General features: G+C 28.9%; 1 protein-coding gene across 1 annotated transcript in view; it reads left to right on the forward strand.

Moving 5' to 3' along the window:
• Positions 1-18,301, forward strand: part of LOC118068844 (zwei Ig domain protein zig-8-like) — a 60,317-nt gene extending 42,016 nt beyond the window's left edge. Inside the window, exons 4-8 of the mRNA XM_035086551.1 lie at positions 4,370-4,580; positions 4,970-5,023; positions 11,007-11,170; positions 11,524-11,677; positions 17,294-18,301. Coding sequence (XP_034942442.1) covers positions 4,370-4,580; positions 4,970-5,023; positions 11,007-11,170; positions 11,524-11,677; positions 17,294-17,418 — 708 coding nt within the window. The 3' untranslated portion in view covers positions 17,419-18,301. The remainder of the gene's footprint in view (positions 1-4,369; positions 4,581-4,969; positions 5,024-11,006; positions 11,171-11,523; positions 11,678-17,293) is intronic.
• Positions 18,302-19,237: the final 936 nt, after the last annotated feature.

A 19,237-nucleotide genomic window follows, 5' to 3' on the forward strand; every position in this document is an offset into this window, starting at 1 on the left:
ACTGCTCAGCTTTTAACTTTGGAACAGAAGCAGGATTTTGGAATCACTAGCAGTGTATTTAAATCAGATGGGTTATTTCATCAAAATATTTTCTAATTTAAATATTTATTTAGTTTATTTTCTCATTAGATAGTCAATTATTAATTCAATAAATAGGGAAAATCGATCTTCTAGTTAATTAAATAAGTTTAGAAGTGAACAAAATGTGACAAAAAAAATATAAGAAAGCTATTAAACTGTCATTTACACGTGTTCCAATTTCTTATAGTTTGTAACTAAAACTCAAACTATCCAATAGTCGAATTTTTTCAAAGTTAAAACCAGGAATCAACATCGTTTTATTATCCCTCGTTTCTGGGAATATATAGCATCATTTCGACGTTAAAAACTAGCACGTGGCGTAGTCTCTTTATGGTGTTTCCTTCAGTTCCATTTTCTCTTCTCATACGGTTACTGCAAAATATTATCACTTACATAAAATTCTGAACACATTTTATTGTCATCTTAAACTTCACACTATTACATTTTTTTCCATTTTTTATTTTAAAGATTTTTTTTATCTTTTTGTTGAATAAATTTATTTTTTAAAAGAAAAGAAATATTTTTAGTAACTTTCTAATTAATGAAAATAATAGTTTATTTGTGGATTAAATTCGAATTTTCCACTTATTTCATGAAAACTCACTATGAACTGAAAGATAATTGTAAAATTTCAAACTACATTAATTTAATATAAAGTCGCTTTGTAAAATACTTCATCAAAAATATTGGATGAATTTAATTTATGATGAAGTTAAAAGGCAAGAGGAAAGTGTATGTGACGATTATTATAATTCTGGTGAAAAATTTTTGAAAAAAAAGAATTAAAATAAATTTTAAAGCTAAAAAAGCTTTTGTAAATTTTCTCAAAAGCCATAATGTAGGATAAGAAAATTGATTTAACGAGAACTGCGATGATGGAATAACGGAAAAGCATAAGATAAGAAATAACTAAAGTATTATAACAGAGTAATACAGCGTTCAATATATGCACACTATAAATATATTGGCTCTTGAAAGTATAACGAGATAACTTTCACCGATTTCAAACCTCAACGAATAAAGTGTTTGAAGTATAAAAGTAAGATGTATTTCTTTCGTTTCTTCAATGCCGATCGCCAGAAAATTGTCAACATATAACTGAGAATATTGTATTTGAAAAATATATAAAATGGAAAATTTCTATCGATAAATCGTAAAACATTTTATAAAATGAAATTGCTAGTCCAATATTGAGAACGTGCATTCGATTTAAACTCGATTGACTTCCAGTTCATTAATCCTATTCTCCTTCCTCTTTCATTCATCATCCCTCTTCACTCTTGCCATCCCTTCACTCTATGCCTTTCGTTCTTTCTTTCAGGTGGATAAAATCCAGTGGTCAGAATCGAACTAGTAAATCCATGCTCTGTCCAATACGACTTGCAATACTTGACAACTTTATCTTCTTCTTCCAATGTATTGTGTAAATACGAGTGATGTAGAAGTTCAAGTGATATTACGAAAAATTGAAAGATAAAATTTTTATTTATTCTTTTGTGATATTTTTAACTTCTTGGTGGCAAGTTATTGTAATAGGTTCGATTTTATCAACCGCAAATTTGGAGATATTTTCATCACAGTTCAAGGTTTCTATAAGTCAAATACAATAATTCCTATAACTTGAGGATTGTTAACAATCCTGTTAATCAACAATTAATCAATCAAGTTAATTGATTAAGTTAATCAACAATTGTTGATGTATTCAACAATTAGTTAATGATTGATTAACTATTATCTATTGAGTGGATGTCTGGGTGTGTGTGTGTGTGTGTGTGTGTGTGTGTGTGTGTACGTATACTAAAAAAAAATCATGTTCAATTTAAATTATATCTATGTGGAATTTTAGCTATAAATAAATCCTTATTTTAGTGTTCGAGCATTTAGAATAATAATTTTTCATCTTGATTATTTCGAGAATAAAAAAAATATCGACGATTAGGTTTTTGCAAAATCGATCCAGCTATTTTTTGTGCAGAATTAGAAATTTAAAAAAAATATTAATTAGCTGAATTTAGCAATTTATAAATTGTATTATTTATTAATGCAAAATTCAATCATTTTTTATTACTATTGTTATTATTGCATGTTAGGAAGATTTGTATAAAAAAAAGTATGATAATAACACTGTAAATCCCAGTTTTCCAAAATGCTTTATTTTAATGTGGATAAGTGTGTTAAATATGACGTCACCCATTTGATTAACATTGTAATCACTTTTTACGAACTCAAATCTGCGTTAAAAGTAACTACAATATTAATCAAATGGATGACGTCATATTTAACACACTTATCCGCATTAAAATAATGCATTTGGGAAAACTGGGATTTATAGTGAATGTTTTATAAAAAAAAATAGTTGTACAAAAACAAAAACCGCAATAATGGATAAAATTCCAAACTTATGTCAGTGTGGAGACAATAGAAAAATTATTGTTAATAATAATTGAATGTTACTAGTAACAAATAATTATTCGACATTGTTATTTATAGTAAAGCAGTAATCATAATAATAATAATAATAATAAATAAAATATATGGCATTTTTATTCTTTCCACTGGGAAGTCGGTCATGTCGATCTTTTTTATATTTTATTTTATTTACTTTCTACTTAATAATTCAGAAAACCGATTTAAAAATTCGTGATATAAATGTAAAATTGGTTATTATTATTCAATTTATTCCAATTAAATTTTTATATAAACTGACACACAAAATTTCTAAACTCACAAAATATTTATACCTTTTTCATGTTTTTTTTTTTTTTCGCTGTGGAATTACTAGAGCTAACAGTTTGTATGTAGCCATGTCATTGTCTTTTTTTTTCATGCAACTGGAATTTTTTGGGAAAATTTTTCCATAGGAATAAACTTTTTTAATTCAAATCACTTGAAATTCCACAGTTTTTTTTTTTGTCAATAAGTTTCAAATTGCCGTATTAGTACTAACTTTAAATTATCCAAACTCCTGTAATTAGTGTATTCGGAAAAGAAATTATTTTTTTTCTTCATCCGAGACAGCAATATTTAAACTAATTCCTTACAAATAAAAATAATTTTTCGTCTCCATTATGTTAATTTTCCATTTATATTTCCCTTGAGAAATTTTCACATAATAGTTTCCAGTCTATTTTCATTTGAGTAGTCATAACTCGTGCCTTTATCCTGAATAAAAGGAATAACAGTAGAGGAAAGAATGATAAAAATAATGAAAATTTTTTTTCTGTAAAATTAAGTCAATAATTTATCTAGGAATAAAAGTAACTTGAGTAAAATGACCGTCTCGAAATACATAGCGGAAATGACTAGTGGTCGATAGCCGGATATCTAATATCCGAGCGTTCGTCTAGCCGAATACTGAAAAATACGAGGATCGGATAAGCCGTGGACCAGTTTGCCAGCCACGTTTGTTGCATTTTCCTCTTTCTCTCTTCTTCTTTCACGTCTCTTCTGCTGGCATTGCCTGTCGAATATTATCTACCATTACTTTTCATCGGCCTACACCAACACGTGCGCTATTTCCATTCTCGCAATCTCCAAATTGAATTCTTCTCATATTTTTTTTGTCTTTATTACTTTACCACTCTTAACACTAGTCATCAACATAAAAATACCATTTACTAATAAACCCCTTTCATTCATGAAAAAAATAATCTATAGTTCAGTAAGCGTGCTATTGAAAATAGGGGTGAAAATTTAACCTCTTATTTTGCACCAAGGGGTTTTTTATGTAAACGTAATATCGAAAAATTCAATCGTTGTTCTTTTTCTCCTATATTTTACATTTTGTATTAGCTATCAAAAACTTTTATTTATAATTAATCGATATTATGTGAGGAAATCATTATAAGATCGATAGAAAAGAATTCTGCAATACTGGCACGCTCGCATGGTAACTGTAAAATCGTTAGCATGATATTTTTTATTTTATGATATCAAATATCTCGAAAAATAGATTGAATGAAAGAAAATTAAGGCGACAGAAATCTTTGTCACACTGTAAGGAACAAAAAATTTCTTATAAATTATTGTCAATTTCTGCATATTTAAGAAGTTATTGATCAAAATGTGCGGACGCAGACAGGTTAAAATTGTTTATCGCAAAAAAACACAATGACGAGTACACTTTTCTTGTCTGCAAATGATTTTATTGTAATCACCATGTCATTTTACATAAAAAAACCTTGATGCAAAATATGGGGTTCAATTTTCTGATTAAATTGCATCTTTACTGGACTACTATTCATTGATTATTCTACTTATTTGATAAATTGGACGTTTATTGTTTCAGGTTTCATGGATGCGTAGCAGAGACTTACATATTTTAACATCTAGTGATATCACCTTTAGTTCCGATTCCAGATTTAGTCCTGAACATATGCCCGGAAGTGATGCCTGGACATTAAAATTAGAAGGCACACGAAAATCAGACTCGGGTACTTATGAGTGTCAAGTTAATACGGAGCCAAAAATCATGTACACCATTTTACTGCTTGTTCGAGGTACGATACATTTAAAATATTCTTCATATTAATTTAATCTTCATACTTCATACCTCTTGTTTCATCAATCACCAAAAAAATTAATTTTGATTGACTTATGACAGCCATTGTGTAATAAAGAAAAAAAAAATGCTTTTCATAAAAAAGTATTTCGATGACTTTTTGAAATCCATCATACTTATTACGTTTGAATGACAGTATCATAATTGACATATTTACTGACTTATATTCAACATCATCTTGAAAATGATCTTTACCCTTTTGTTATACACCAACTCTTAAATGTCTCTCCTTTCCACCCCATCAATTCTACCTTCAATCTTCTCGAGTATGATCGATTAACGTAATTCCTCATCTTCAAACTCACTTGCCTCTTCGTTGCTTTTCAGATTCTGACAATTTCGAAGCATTTGATTCTCCACATTCTCAGCAAACCCAAACAAGTAAGTATTCAACTTAATTATTTCATTTTAACCTATTAAAATCATTTACATGATTGACATTAACTGCATATCGAAAACTCGATAAAGTTGAAGACAACTTAATGAAATAATAAAAACAATTAATCAGTTAATAATATATATTTTTGAGTAGATGATGTGACATTATTCGATAATTGGAAACACTTCATAGTTTACAGATAATGCGAATAGAAAGCAAAAAATTTAATCAGATTAAAAAAAAAAGTGATATCAGTTCAAAGCATACTTGATCAATAATGTTAATTCATCAATTTATCCATTTCTATATACTCAAATAAAATAATTGCTATTTATTGGATATTTGGAGTAGAGTAAATTGAATTGAATGATAATCTGATATTTTTAAAAACAATTGTTCAATGATATAATATTGAATTTTAAGGAGAAAATTAATAAATAAAGTAAACAAACGTGTTTATGACAGTTAAGTACACGAAAAGAAACTTAAGAACGAAATAATCGCTGCAAACTCTCTTTATTCGGCCATTCGAATCGCCATATCATCGATCACCTTGAGCAAAGAGAAGAAAAAAAGAAGAAATAGAAAGAAAATACATCCCTTCTCTGTCCTTGACACATAGTATACCTCATTCATTTTCCTGACTTTCCACCCTCATCCGAAAGTCTCTTCTCTAACAATTTCCCTTGAATTAAACCAGATGTTTTTACCCGTCTCATTTCTAAGCTTACTCCTAACGAGGGTGAAATCACCATCGTCAGTTTCTCGTTACGACAAATTTATTTCTTAGACTGAGTAAAATCATCATTTTATACTTTTTTTTTAATCTTTTTTCTTAATTTTTTAATCATTTGAAATATTTTAGAGTTTTATTTTTTTTTCTTATTTATTTGCAATACGATAAATATTTTATATAAAACATTCGAAGAAATAGTGATAGATCACATGGATAAGATTAATGAGATTATTTCGTAATAATACTTTCTAATCAAAACAATTTCCATTAATCACATCGTATGCGCGATAATAATTAATACTACTCGCCCGGAAATACTCTAGTGTGACGTTGACATGTTGAAATAACTACGCAGTCAGCATACAGACACTGTCTAAACAAAAATACTGTGGGAGTGGTAGCTTGGAAGCTTAGAAATCATTTAAATGTTTATTTTAAGCTAGAACATCTCATTAATAATAAATAAATTATTTTTGTCATATGCGTTCACTCCTAGTGCCATTAAAAATAGGATTAATATGAAATGTAATTACACCATTTGCATCAGGACATTTTTTTGAATGAAAAAATGTGCTGATTCTGGAAGAAAAATCATTTCCAGGCAAAAAAAAGTGCTTGCCTTGCAATGATCAATTTGGCTGACTTAAAGCCGCACATTTTACTTAATATTTTTACAGGGATGCGAAATTTGAATATACTTCATAGAAACTAATTTGTTCCTTGAAGCCTAAGGAAAATTTTGGTCACCTCACTTTTCCAAATTTCGACCTAGTTTTTGAGATATTTGATCTCAAACATCATAATGCACCATGCTAACCTACAACTGATTACCATGTGAGTCTATCGGTATTACAGTGTACTTATCGATCGACTTATATGCGCAGAAATCATTAATTTGGATTGTGCGCATTTCCAATTACCGATTGGTACACTGTAATACCGATAAACCCACGTGGTACATAAAAAATGCCTGGATCCAAATAGTGTAACGATTTTTCTGCTTAAAATTGCACCAGGACTGGACTATTTACGAAGTAATTAATAAATAAGCTGACTAATAATTCATACTTATAACAAAAGTATAATTTAGCATAACACATAACTAAAATCGAATAAAAATAGTTAAGATTTTTTACTATTAATTTAATAACTCTAGTATAAAAATACTAAATTTTAAAAAGCGGTTCTAGATTAAATTTCATCTTTCAGTAAAAGCTCTTTAACGTGATTCTTAATTAAGTTACAGTTTTTTTCTTAACATCATCAACTTCTAATTTAAAGGAAATAAAAAAATGCAATATTCAATAACATCGAGCGAGAGAGAGAGAGAACTGTTGAATTGGTGTTTTTAGTTCTATTAATTATCTAAAATAACACTAGTGCGTCTGGCATTCTCTTGGAAGTGGCGAAATACTACTTACATTAAAGATAATCCTATTAGGCTTAAATTAATCCGATAGAAGCTACATTCGCTCTAGCATATAATATTATAATACCTTAGACCATTATTACTATATGCATTATTACTAGCGTCTACGATATGATACGTATAAGGTACATTCTACACCACAACTTACAACCTCGTTTGCACTTCTTACTGGTGCATTTAACTTTGAGTTTAATTAAGAAAAAAATGAGTTACGAATAGACGTCCAAAGGAGATGAAAACTAAAAAGAGCTTATCTGTCAAGTTTTATTAAAGTTATATAATTTTATTATAAAGTTACCAAAGTCCTAAGAATATCTAGATCATCATCATTGACGCTATGATGACCGTGTTAATTAAAAAGTTGTACCCATAAAATTACTGGAGAGAAAGAATATTTATTTTTATGTTTCTACTGGATTAGATTTTTACAATATTATTTACATGGATGTGAAATATCAATAAAGTGTCCGATCAAATTCGAGTTGTATCCCTTGAAATATACTAGAATATATATTTTTTGATGCTCTATTGTGATAAATATAGAGGTTTCAATTCTGAGGATGTTTGAAATTTTGATTGAACTATACACTGAGAAAACAATTTTCACTATAAAAAAAAATATTTATTTAAAAAAAAATTTGAAAAATTCGCGATAAAATATTTTACTGAATTTTAACAAAATTTTTGTTGAAAAACGTTTTTTTTAAATTTAGCTCAAGATTATGACGAGTTTAAATACAAGTGACATCAAATTAACTACGATTTTCTGAAACACCGTAGATGAAAAAAAAAAATTAATTCAATGACACTAAAAATTCAAGTGTGTAGAATCTAAACATTTACTACAATGCTATAGTTTGTTTGTGGTGTTCAACATCCTCAGTACTTTCGTGTTTAGTTATTAAACGACTCAAGTGTTTTATTATTAAACACTTGAATTTTTCTTGATTTGCAGTAGAAACATTCGAATAAATTAATATTCAAAATAGTTGAATGAAATAACAATTTTTTATTTCAATAGATTTTTTTTTCTACTATCTGAAGTAGTACCAATTCAAAAAAAAACTCCATCACGACTCTTCAATATTTTTTAGTTTATTAATCGAAAAAAATTTGACTTGTTAACATTCAATTTTTCTCCTCAGTGTATAGAGTTTGTTTTTAAATTAATAATTTAACGGTTTAGAAATTTTTTGTAAAGGCTATTCAAATTGAAAATTATATATTTCAAGGATCAATGAAATGGTTGAAAAAGCTTTAGAGTATTAATCAAAGTGCTCTGTAGTAGTCCAAAAGGTCCACACTACTTCCCAGTGAAAAGAATAATAAAATTTAACTATTTTACCATTTCATTCTCATTTTTGATTCTGTATAGAAAATGGCTGAACCTTATTAGTTTTAAGTTGCATTGGTATTCGTCGAATACAAATTGGTCCCACGTCGATATTATTTTTTGTTCTCGAGGTAATTGAGTAGAAAAATAATTCTGAACGCACACACACACGTCAATTTAAAAACTATTGTATTCGATTCTGGGGACCTTGAAAGATGGAGGTATGTCAAAATTCGGGATTCGCAAAATCGGACCCATCACAATAACTTCCCGCTATAAAGTTAATAAAAATTATCAAAAGTTTTAATTATGAAATTTTTCAAACAATCCCTGAATGCTAGAGTTCTATATTTCAAATGAAAAATTACTCTTTATTATTAAAATGATTCAAAAGCTCAATACAATATCGAATCAACCTTTCCAATTATTTTTTAACGCACCGATAATATCTCTTAAAAATTATTTAACAACGATATATAATAATTACACCATATAATGTATCCATTCTCAAATAATATCCCAGTTATTTCAACAAGCGTAATTGGCAGAAAAAGCGTCTATTTAATGCTGTTTAATCAAACAAAAAAAAGGACGATTTAAAAAATGATTATCTGTATAATAAATGTGTCTACTTGAATTTAATGATTCAACTTATTAAGTATCAATTTTAATAATGTAGTGATATTGATCGCATAATGATTATCAGGTAGCACGATTTTCTGCCAGAACCATACCAGATTAGTCTACAATAATTAACCGCAATCCACCCGACCATAATTACGACTTAATAGAATTTGTTGGGGTACTGAGGGAAGCCGAGAGATAGAAAAAGAAGTAGAGAAGTTCATTGAGATAATTTGTAACCTTACTAATGAACATTTCAATATCTCATAGCTTTCCTATGTGCATTATTCGCATTCCATTTTATCCAATTTTATTATACCTAAAGTATCTATTTTCAATGTTATCCCGAAATGGAAACAGGATTAATTAAATAGTGAAAAAGGCATTAAACCATTTAGTCACGTTGGAAAATTAATAACTAATAAAAGATTAATAAACTGTAATTATTGGTAGTATTATTTCCATTGTTATACTGTTTTAATAAGTAACGACAGTAATTGTTTCATTAATTAATCAAAATAGAATTCAATTAATATTGCTATCATTTGTAAGTGAATAATTATTGTTATATAATTCATGATGATAGCCAAGAATATCTCAACATGGAGATCTGTTTTGGGAAAAATAATTGAGAGAGAATGGAATTTAATTGTAGAAGTTTTTTTTTTCTCAGTGTATGTAACAGTGTGATTTCTAACAACATGAAGTCTAGGGGAGATAGAAGTAACATAAAGCTAAGCTGGAATTAAGCTAAAGATGAGAGCGTTGATGTTTCACTACACTTGACTCCTATCATTGCTTTCATGGGTTTATATCTTATACATTTTTATGACTTGAGCATTTGTAAGAAATAGAAGTCTTCTTGCAGGAATTTTTAATGATACTATAACATTGTGTTGGCAGATCAATTTCATATTGGATTGAGATAAAAAAGTTTTTCAGGTGAAGATCGTTGAACTTAGTTGAATATTGGATCTTGACAAGTCAAATTGATCAATAAATATTATACTGAGAAAATTTCCTTCGGAAAATTAACCACAATGTGAGGGTGGAATTTACCAAGCAGTTTGACCTTCAATTTTTTAGCCAATTTTTCCTACACATTTTTATTTTAATTTACATGCGATTAAAGGATACTTTTTACTGTCATTTTGGGTTCAACTTTCTGCTATAAATATTTTTTTCAGTCATGTATACATGGAAATATTTATTTTAACTCTACAACTATCCAATAAAATTAATAATTATTATTTTAATAAGATAAGTATTTACGTGCATTATAATTATTTTATTATTCAAAGATTCAGGTGTATCATGGCAATGAATTGTAATAACAATGGGCCAGACTGCAATCACATGGTCACCAAAAATTATCTGACTACGTTCAAAGTATGAGAAATTTGTTACAATGAATACTCAACCAATACCTGGCCCATTCAAATTTATTATCATCTTTGGAAAATTTTAATCCTAAGCTTGGCAATCATTCAGCTGCATACGAGTTATTTTTTTATCACCAGAAAGACTATAGTAAGATTTTCTGTTGAGGAAATTTAACTAAACGTACTTGGTAAAATTCACCTTGGTGTCTTATAATCATTCATACTCGTGATTTGTAAAATTTCCCTAGATTTCGAAAATGTCACGTGGTTAATCCAAAGTGAGGAATGAATTCCAAAAGAAAATTTTCTCAGTGTACTGATCAACATAAGAGATACATCTGACTAAAAAGGAATTTATTTTCCATTTATTTGTCAATATAAAAGGCATTTAGTTATTTAGGGTTTAATAATAGAATGTATAAAATGTGAATTTAGTCCTGAAGCCATCATCAAGTCAAATAAAGACCATAATTATTTATAGGCTATGAAAGTACGGCTCCAGTTGCAGCCATAATGGGTCCACGAGAGCAACGGGTTCCATCAGGTTCAACGGTCACCCTGAAATGTATAATAACATCACCGTATCAGCCTCGACCCATTAGAGGTGCACAATGGCTTCGGGACAATATACTCCTGACATTCCAGGTAATTGATGCCGTCAATAAAGATTTTAAAACTGTTCAAGATCTTAACGACGAACATCAATATTCTACTTTCTTTTTTTCCAAGTCTTATTTTATCCTGGCCATTATTTATTATTGTCTCATGATTAAAATTCACCTTTCCAGTTAATTGTTTGTTGTTAATAATATCATTACTCATTCACTTATAACTCGATAAAACTCAAGCTTATAACAGCATTACCAGATCCTTCAAACTATTTTTCTTCTCAGTAAAAAAATTCAGCATAAAATTTCCCCATTTCTATCAATATAAAACTGTTTAGAAATCAATATATTTCAGAATATTAATTGATTATTTTATTATTTATTTGCTAGGGACGAAGTGGTATAGTTATTGAAACGGAGAAGGTTGCTGGTCGTACCGTCTCCGAAGTAACATTGTCTTCTGTAGTGGTTGGAGACTCTGGTAAATATACTTGTCGACCGACAGAAGGAAGAGCTGATAGTGTGTATTTAACAGTTGAGCCAGGTAACTACTAAAATCAATCACAATAATTGTTATATCTACACTGAGAAAAAAAATTCATTCTCTAATTCTAAACCAATGAATTCATTATTCCAACAGTTACACAGTCTAGGTCATACCTTTTTATCAGCAACTCAACCATAAAAGTTTCATCTTCCTTTTCTCCATTCTTCATGATTATTTAATAATTATTGCTATCATGATTAAGTGACATTGACAAATGGTGGTCACTCGTTTTAAAAATTGCAAATCTTAGAAATATCCTTGATAGCATTAAAAAGACTGGAGAATCACGTTAGAGCTATTTGTCTAGCTGATCTCTCTAAAAATGCCTTGGATCCAGATTCATGTATAGGTTTGTGTATGTATGAAGAAGACAAGGCTTGAAAATAGTTGCAAACTCTTATATAGACTATAAAGAATATAGGGAATATTAGAATAGGAAAGGAAAATAAGGAAAAAAATTTAAGAAGAGGATGAAGTGAATAACTCTGTAAGTATGCTTGCATACTAGATTCACAGGGTGGTCTCTATTATCGTGAATTTTTCCTTCGAAAGTTATTGCGCAGTTGCTCTTGCAAACGACAGAACATTTTTCCATAACTCTCTCATTTCTCTTCTCATACCCCTCTCTTTCAACCCTTACTATCCTTGCAATGTGTACGTAAATACATCAGCGCTCACTTTTAACTATAAATCATAAGTTCAGTGACTCTTGTTTCACAGTTTCACAGATTGCAAATTTACGTGGTTTTATAGTAGATATTTTATCACAATTTTCGACTTTTCAGCTAAAAATTTAAGATTAAAATATGTTTTAAATGACATGGACATAAAAAATAAATTTGTTAAACATTGAGTAATTAGGAATGAATTCTGTTTGATGTCGGCATAATTCATTTAGAAATTCATTTATTTAAGGCAATTTGGCATCCACATATTGGCAGTCAAAATGGCGATGAGTTTTTTATTTTTTCCAAATTCATCAAACAACTTTCTACATAGCATGTGTACATGATTTGAAATGGAAGTGATGTTGTGCAGCTTTAAATTAAAAAAATAATTAATTATGATTAAACATATGATTACATAAAAAAAAAAAATAGAACATGATATTTTTCTGAAAGAAATAGCCGAAATTCCAATGGCTGTAAGTTAGATTAAAATGGTTGCATCGCCATTTCCAAGATTAAATTTTCTACTTTGAACAATCTATTGAGCTTTTTTATTGCACCGATACAAAGCAACATTAAAGTGATATTTTTCCTCCTTTCTTTGCTTTGAGGATTTTCTATCAAAAATTGTATACTAATTCTTTTAATACAGCTCGAAAGTCAGACCTTTTTTCTGCTTTATACCTTCAGAGTTTCAATTCTAAACCAAAAACAATCGTGAAAAATTAAAATTAAGTATTGTTAGTTATTTAGGTAATTAAACAACAACTTGATGTTATTTTCTTACAATAGTTCTTGAAATAAATATTTTATGAGCAATGAATTTTTAAATTTGATAAAACATTCTTCAAGTGGCGTAGTAATTAATAAAATTAATATATGATAAAAATATGCATAACTTCTGTGCTAATAATGCTATGGGGTTGATCGAGGGCTCATATGAAAGATCTGGACGAAAGAAAGAAAGTTGATACCTGCCAAAAATGCCGTATCTCTCATAGTTTCCAAGTTATGAGCGTTTAAAGGTTTTTTAATGTTTCACTGCAGCATAACTTCGTTTTCTGCTAATAACTCACGATCTATGAGACGTACATGGACTATGAGGATGTCAATGGATTCCTGAGCACGAGATCTTTCCTTTGCACTTGTTAAAATCATAATTGGAGCATAATTTAGGCTAAAATTAGAGCTAGTTTCTAATTAACCTCAGATTAACAGTGAAAAAATTAATTTTAGAAATGTTCGCATTTCTAGACATTGAGAACAGACAGTTTAATATTGTTTTTTAAGGACGTTTTAGAAACCTCAAGATCTAAGCTGTCTAATGATAGCCATAGATTTATCGAAAAAAATTTATTTTAACCTCAAAATCTCTAAAATATAGAAAAAATCACCTTTTTTTTGGATTTTGCCAAGTATTTTGGCCATTTAAGGATGAAATAAATTTTTTAAACAGATTTTTATGGATATGCATATTTAGCTTAGATTCTGAAGTTTCTAAATACCTCCTAAAAATCATCATTCAAAATTTCCTTCGATAATTATAAAAGTCTAAAACCGAAGGATGGATAAATTTTTTGACCCTTTCACACACTTTGGATCTCTATAATTTTCACACAAGTCTTCCAATAATAATTTTGCGATAGTATTTGAAAACATTTTTTTCAAATTTTATTAATTAACATGCTACTTGAAGAATGTTTCAACTTTAAAAATTTTTCACTGTGACTTTTTGCCAGTGATAGAAATACTTTAAAAATGGTTTGGCTCAGAGGATAATACCAATAAAACTTGATTTAAAAGTGTGGCGATCATAAAAAGTTGTTTACTCGAAAAATCTTCATATTTACTCTATAAGTAAAACAATACACAATATTTTGAAAATTTCAAAAGATAATCAGAAAAGTGTCCACTGAAAATATAAATAATTGTGGATAGAAAAAAAATCGATTGAATGTATTCCGAATTTTATTTATATTATTTTCAACTCGTTTATCTCAAGTATTTTTGTTTTCTTTGTTACTCTTCATTGCTCGGTTGTTCTTTTAGTATCTGCCACAATCAAAAATGTGTCTAGCTGTGGAATAAATATCGTGTCTGCAGTAAAGAAAACTTTTCGCGGCTCTTGCCAACACGCTTGAGTATAATGGCCTTCTGCCCAACAAATCGAGGCTAGACTACGAGCAGAAAACGGCAAAGAATATGCCCACTGTGAAAACGGGGTTAGGAGTACTTTCAAGATAACAAGGATAAGAGAAAAAGTTGAAGTAAAATGTTTTTTTATAATATAAAAAACAAAAAGTTTTTTAACTGAAAGAAAATAAATTTATTGAAATGATCTTGCTGATTTGGCAATTAAGAAAACTGATTTTTAAAAATAATAATCCAACAACTTTTTCAATTAATAAAAACAATTTTTCTATTTATCATTTAAATTGAGATTATTAGGTAATAGACATAAAGAATGTGCTCCTTTAATCGGTTAATACGAGTAATAATTTGTGTTAGAAATTTATTAGACTTCTTTTAAACTTAATAAAAAAAAAAGTAATTCCGCGATAAGGGAAAAATTTTATGAACATTAGATATTAAAAGTCGGTGTGACAGACTTTTCTGCCACAATAAGAGTTGTCACACCAAATTTTTCTGAAAATACATAAAATTTGCTATAAAATGGTATTTAAAAAATTAATTTCCATGAAAGTGCAAGTTACTTATAATTATTAGAAAAATAAAAATTTATAAAAAATATTTCTGCCAGGATAAACTCTGGTACACCAAGCCTATATTGTACCTATGATCAAATACTATTAATTCCTTTGCAAAATTTCAGAATCCGTATAAGTGCACCTTTAGTGTCACCGGCTCCCGGACTTAAACTTTATTTGAAATAATTTAGGCTTTATTTTCCTCAACTCTAAAACAGAGTAGAGATAAAAATAAGTAGGTAAGATCAGAAGGATTAGCTTGGATTTTTTTTTATTAGCACTAGGAAAAAACACAGTATTTAAATGTTTAAAAATTAAAAAAGGCTTTCGGGTATAATTAAGAAGACATTGGAGTAGATTGAACGACACATTGGAGCCATCTAGCTAGACAAAAACAACTCTGGAATACCTTCTGAGAAGTAAGCTTTTTGCTAAGTTGTAGGGTTGGTATGCCGTTGGAGCTAATTCTTATGCGATCATAAATAATGTCGTGCATATATCAAAACTTGGAGTATTTTCCTTGTTTTCTTCGTCTTTCGTTTAATTTGAATATCTATATTTTACTGAGAAATTTTCCTAGAGTTACTGAAGCTTTTTAGAAAATTTTCACTCTCTTTCTGTCATCTTAATGTCTGTTAGTTTTCAATGTTTGGATTGACATACTTATCAATTGTATCAAAAAAATAATCCTCCATCGTAAGAATCTGGCTGACCTATTCTCTAAATCCATTTCCACTGAGGAAAATGTCTAAAAGGCTGCTCAGACAGTGAACTAGTGAATTAATGGATTGACTTGGAGATATTGTATTTGTGATGAAAATTTTTTATGAGTTTTCTTCGACATTTAATATTATAATATTAGCCTAGTCCTGGTGCAACGAAAAATAGAGTCAATAAGAAATGTAATTGCCTACACTATTTGTATTAACGCACTTTTTATGTAAAAAAAATGTGCTGATTCGGGAAAAAAATCATTTCCAGGCAAAAAAAGTGCTTGCCTTGCAATGATCAAAAAAAAAAAAAAATTTGGCTGACTTAAAGCCGCACATTTTACTTAATATTTTTACAGGGATGCGAAATTTGAATATACTTCATAGAAACTAATTTGTTCCTACAAGCCTAAGGAAAATTTTGGTCACCTCACTTTTCCAAATTTCGACCTAGTTTTTGAGATATTTGATCTCAAACATCATAATGCACCATGCTAACCTACAACTGATTACCATGTGAGTCTATCGGTATTACAGTGTACTTATCGATCGACTTATATGCGCAGAAATCATTAATTTGGATTGTGCGCATTTCCAATTACCGATTGGTACACTGTAATACCGATAAACCCACGTCGTACATAAAAAATCGCTTGATTCAAATGGTAGGATTACATTCCTTTTTGACCTTATTATTTAATTGCATTAGCACTGAACTATGGATTTCAATATTAAGTTTATAACTGAAATCCATAAATATTGTTTTTCCATGATATCTTTCAAGTTGAATTTCCTATCATCAATATTTTGAACCTTATAAAACGTTTTGCTGCTAGCATAATCTCATCAGAATAATTAATGGGAATACTTCAGCCTAGTATGTTGGATAAGAAAATAATGCAATTAGTTGAATAATGATAACAAAAGAAATGTAAATTGAAAAGAAAGGAGGTTGATACCATATAAAATGACGTATAGCAGCAATTGAGCAGCATTGAATTGATTTTTGACTCAATTATCATACTATCAGAATCATGATATTCCTTCGTTATTTCTTGACTTTGGCTTTTCACGAGAAAATTTGCAGTCGACTCGCACGCGAAGAAATTTCTTAAGGTAGGAATTCTTCTAAGAAATCCGCTAAAGATGTTGGCTATATATACTTTGAGGTTTGCAATTTTTTGCTTCAAACTCCCTATTTATTCTTTTCCACTATTCGTCCATTGTCCCGCAGGGCTTGCAGATACTTTCGATCGGTTCTCAGCAAATTCTATCGTACTTTATACACTCCAAAGGTATATACAATACTCAACTGGGTAACTTTAACCTTCTTTCAAACTTCCCTACTCCGCTTATACTTAATTCCAAACTCAAACCTCAACGTTTGCCTGATGACTCCATCGGGATAAGAAAGAGTTAAGAATTAGTGTGATTGCTTCGTTTTCAGTTGATTCAAGAGTTTTACTTTTTTTTTTATTGTTTTTTTATGATTGTTTTTCTTACTGAGGTTTTTTTTTTCTGTTTCAGGTGAACGTACTGAAGCCATGCAACGAGATGCCAGTTATGTTGCATCATCAGCGATAAAAACAATCAATCAACTCAACACTTTTATCGTATTTCTTGGCTTTATGCTCAGACATTTTTACTATTGACATCAATAGCTCTCTATGCAGTATTTTTTTATATGCACAATAAAAAAAAATCCAACTGTTTCTGTGTTGAAAAGAGTCCAAAATGAATTTTTACAGTATTTTTTTGTATTTACAATTTAGGTGGAAAATTTAGATTGCGTTGAAGTAATTTTATTTTTTTAATAGTTTGGAATAGGTGAGAACATTGATTGGAATGTATAGACATTTATTAAATAGCACAAAAGTATGTAATTTAAAAACTAATTAGTCCGAGTGCTGATGCAATTTTGAAACAGGGCATTTTTCATGTACCACGTGGGTTTATCGGTATTACACTGACCCAATCGGTAATCGGGAATGCGCACAATCCAAAGTAATGATTTCTGCGCATATAAGTCGATCGATAAGTACACTGTAATACCGATAAACTCACATGGTAATCAATTGTAGGTTAGCATGATAAATAATGATAGTTGAAATCATTAATGTTAATATAAAAGTTAATTCCTTGATTTATGTTTTTTCTTGGTGTTTCACTTTACCCCACCTTCCTCTAATTACACTTCTTATTGCCCGTCTTCTCCGTTGCACCAGGACTGGATTAAAAATCATCTTTAAGAAAGATAAATATTACTCAGAAGTAACATTATTTATTTAATAGAATATTGATATTTTTTAAATTCGATCAATTTTTTATCACTCTTAGAATAAGAGAAACTTAAAGTTAGAGATTTGCACATTTTAGATAAAAATATCAATATTGAGACATTAATTATTTAAAAATATTTAATTGTATATCTTGTAAGCTTTATTTATACTCTGGGGGCCAAATTATTGACCTGTTCCACTTGATTAAATAGAATAATGTATTTAAAAATATCTGAGTGGATGTAAACGAATTTTTCAAAACACTTTAATGAAATAAGTGATATTAAACATCTGACTTAACATTAAAAATGAATATAAAATAATTTTATAATTAAATATTGTAATTTTCTTACCCTCTATATTTCTTCCTTGTATGAACTGAAAACTATTAATCATTAATCATTTCCACATGAAAAGAGGTATAAAAAAGTTTCGTCTTCTCGGTTTTATTACTCATTTATTTCTCTTTATCAGAAGGAAAATTACAACTTTATCATGGACATTTCTTCAGGTAAAAAACTTAAAGATTTATTGCATCAAAAACAAATTTAATGTTTTATTTTTCACAACTTTGATATAGGTTGGTATATAAGAAAAACTTGCATAATTTCACAGCACAACTATTTTATAACTTGCATTCAGATAACTTTATTTACTTATATTTAGTTTATGATAGATTTGGTTTTTTTTTTCTTCTTCTTTTATTTTCAAATTAATTTTTTTTAATACAACTCACCTTTGAGGCCTTTATCCGATGATTTATTGAGAAATATTGCGCTTCGCTTACTAATGCAGTAATTCATTTTGAAGATGGATGGAAAAATGAATTGAATTATACCCTGCATTGATGAATTTTCATTTTTATTGATTTTTTTCTATTCTGAATTGATTTAATATTCCTCTTATATCTTAATTCTTTTATATTCATTGAACATTTTATCAATATAAAATAACATTGTATTATGTCTATTGTTGTTATTTTAATACTGATGGATAAAATAATATGATAATCTGATTTATTTATAATTTATCTCAATCAACGGATTTTTTTTTAAACCGTATGGTATGATTTTACCCCATTGTTATCGACACTTTGATTGATTTAATTAAAATTGACGATATCCAATGGGATGGTGATTAAAAATTTTTTCTTCCTGTAGCTCTTCGTTTTCTTGACAACGACATATCTGTA

Source organism: Chelonus insularis, unplaced genomic scaffold, assembly GCF_013357705.1.
Source record: "Chelonus insularis isolate UGA/USDA-ARS -01 unplaced genomic scaffold, ASM1335770v1 contig_402_pilon, whole genome shotgun sequence".
Lineage (NCBI taxonomy): Eukaryota > Metazoa > Arthropoda > Insecta > Hymenoptera > Braconidae > Chelonus > Chelonus insularis.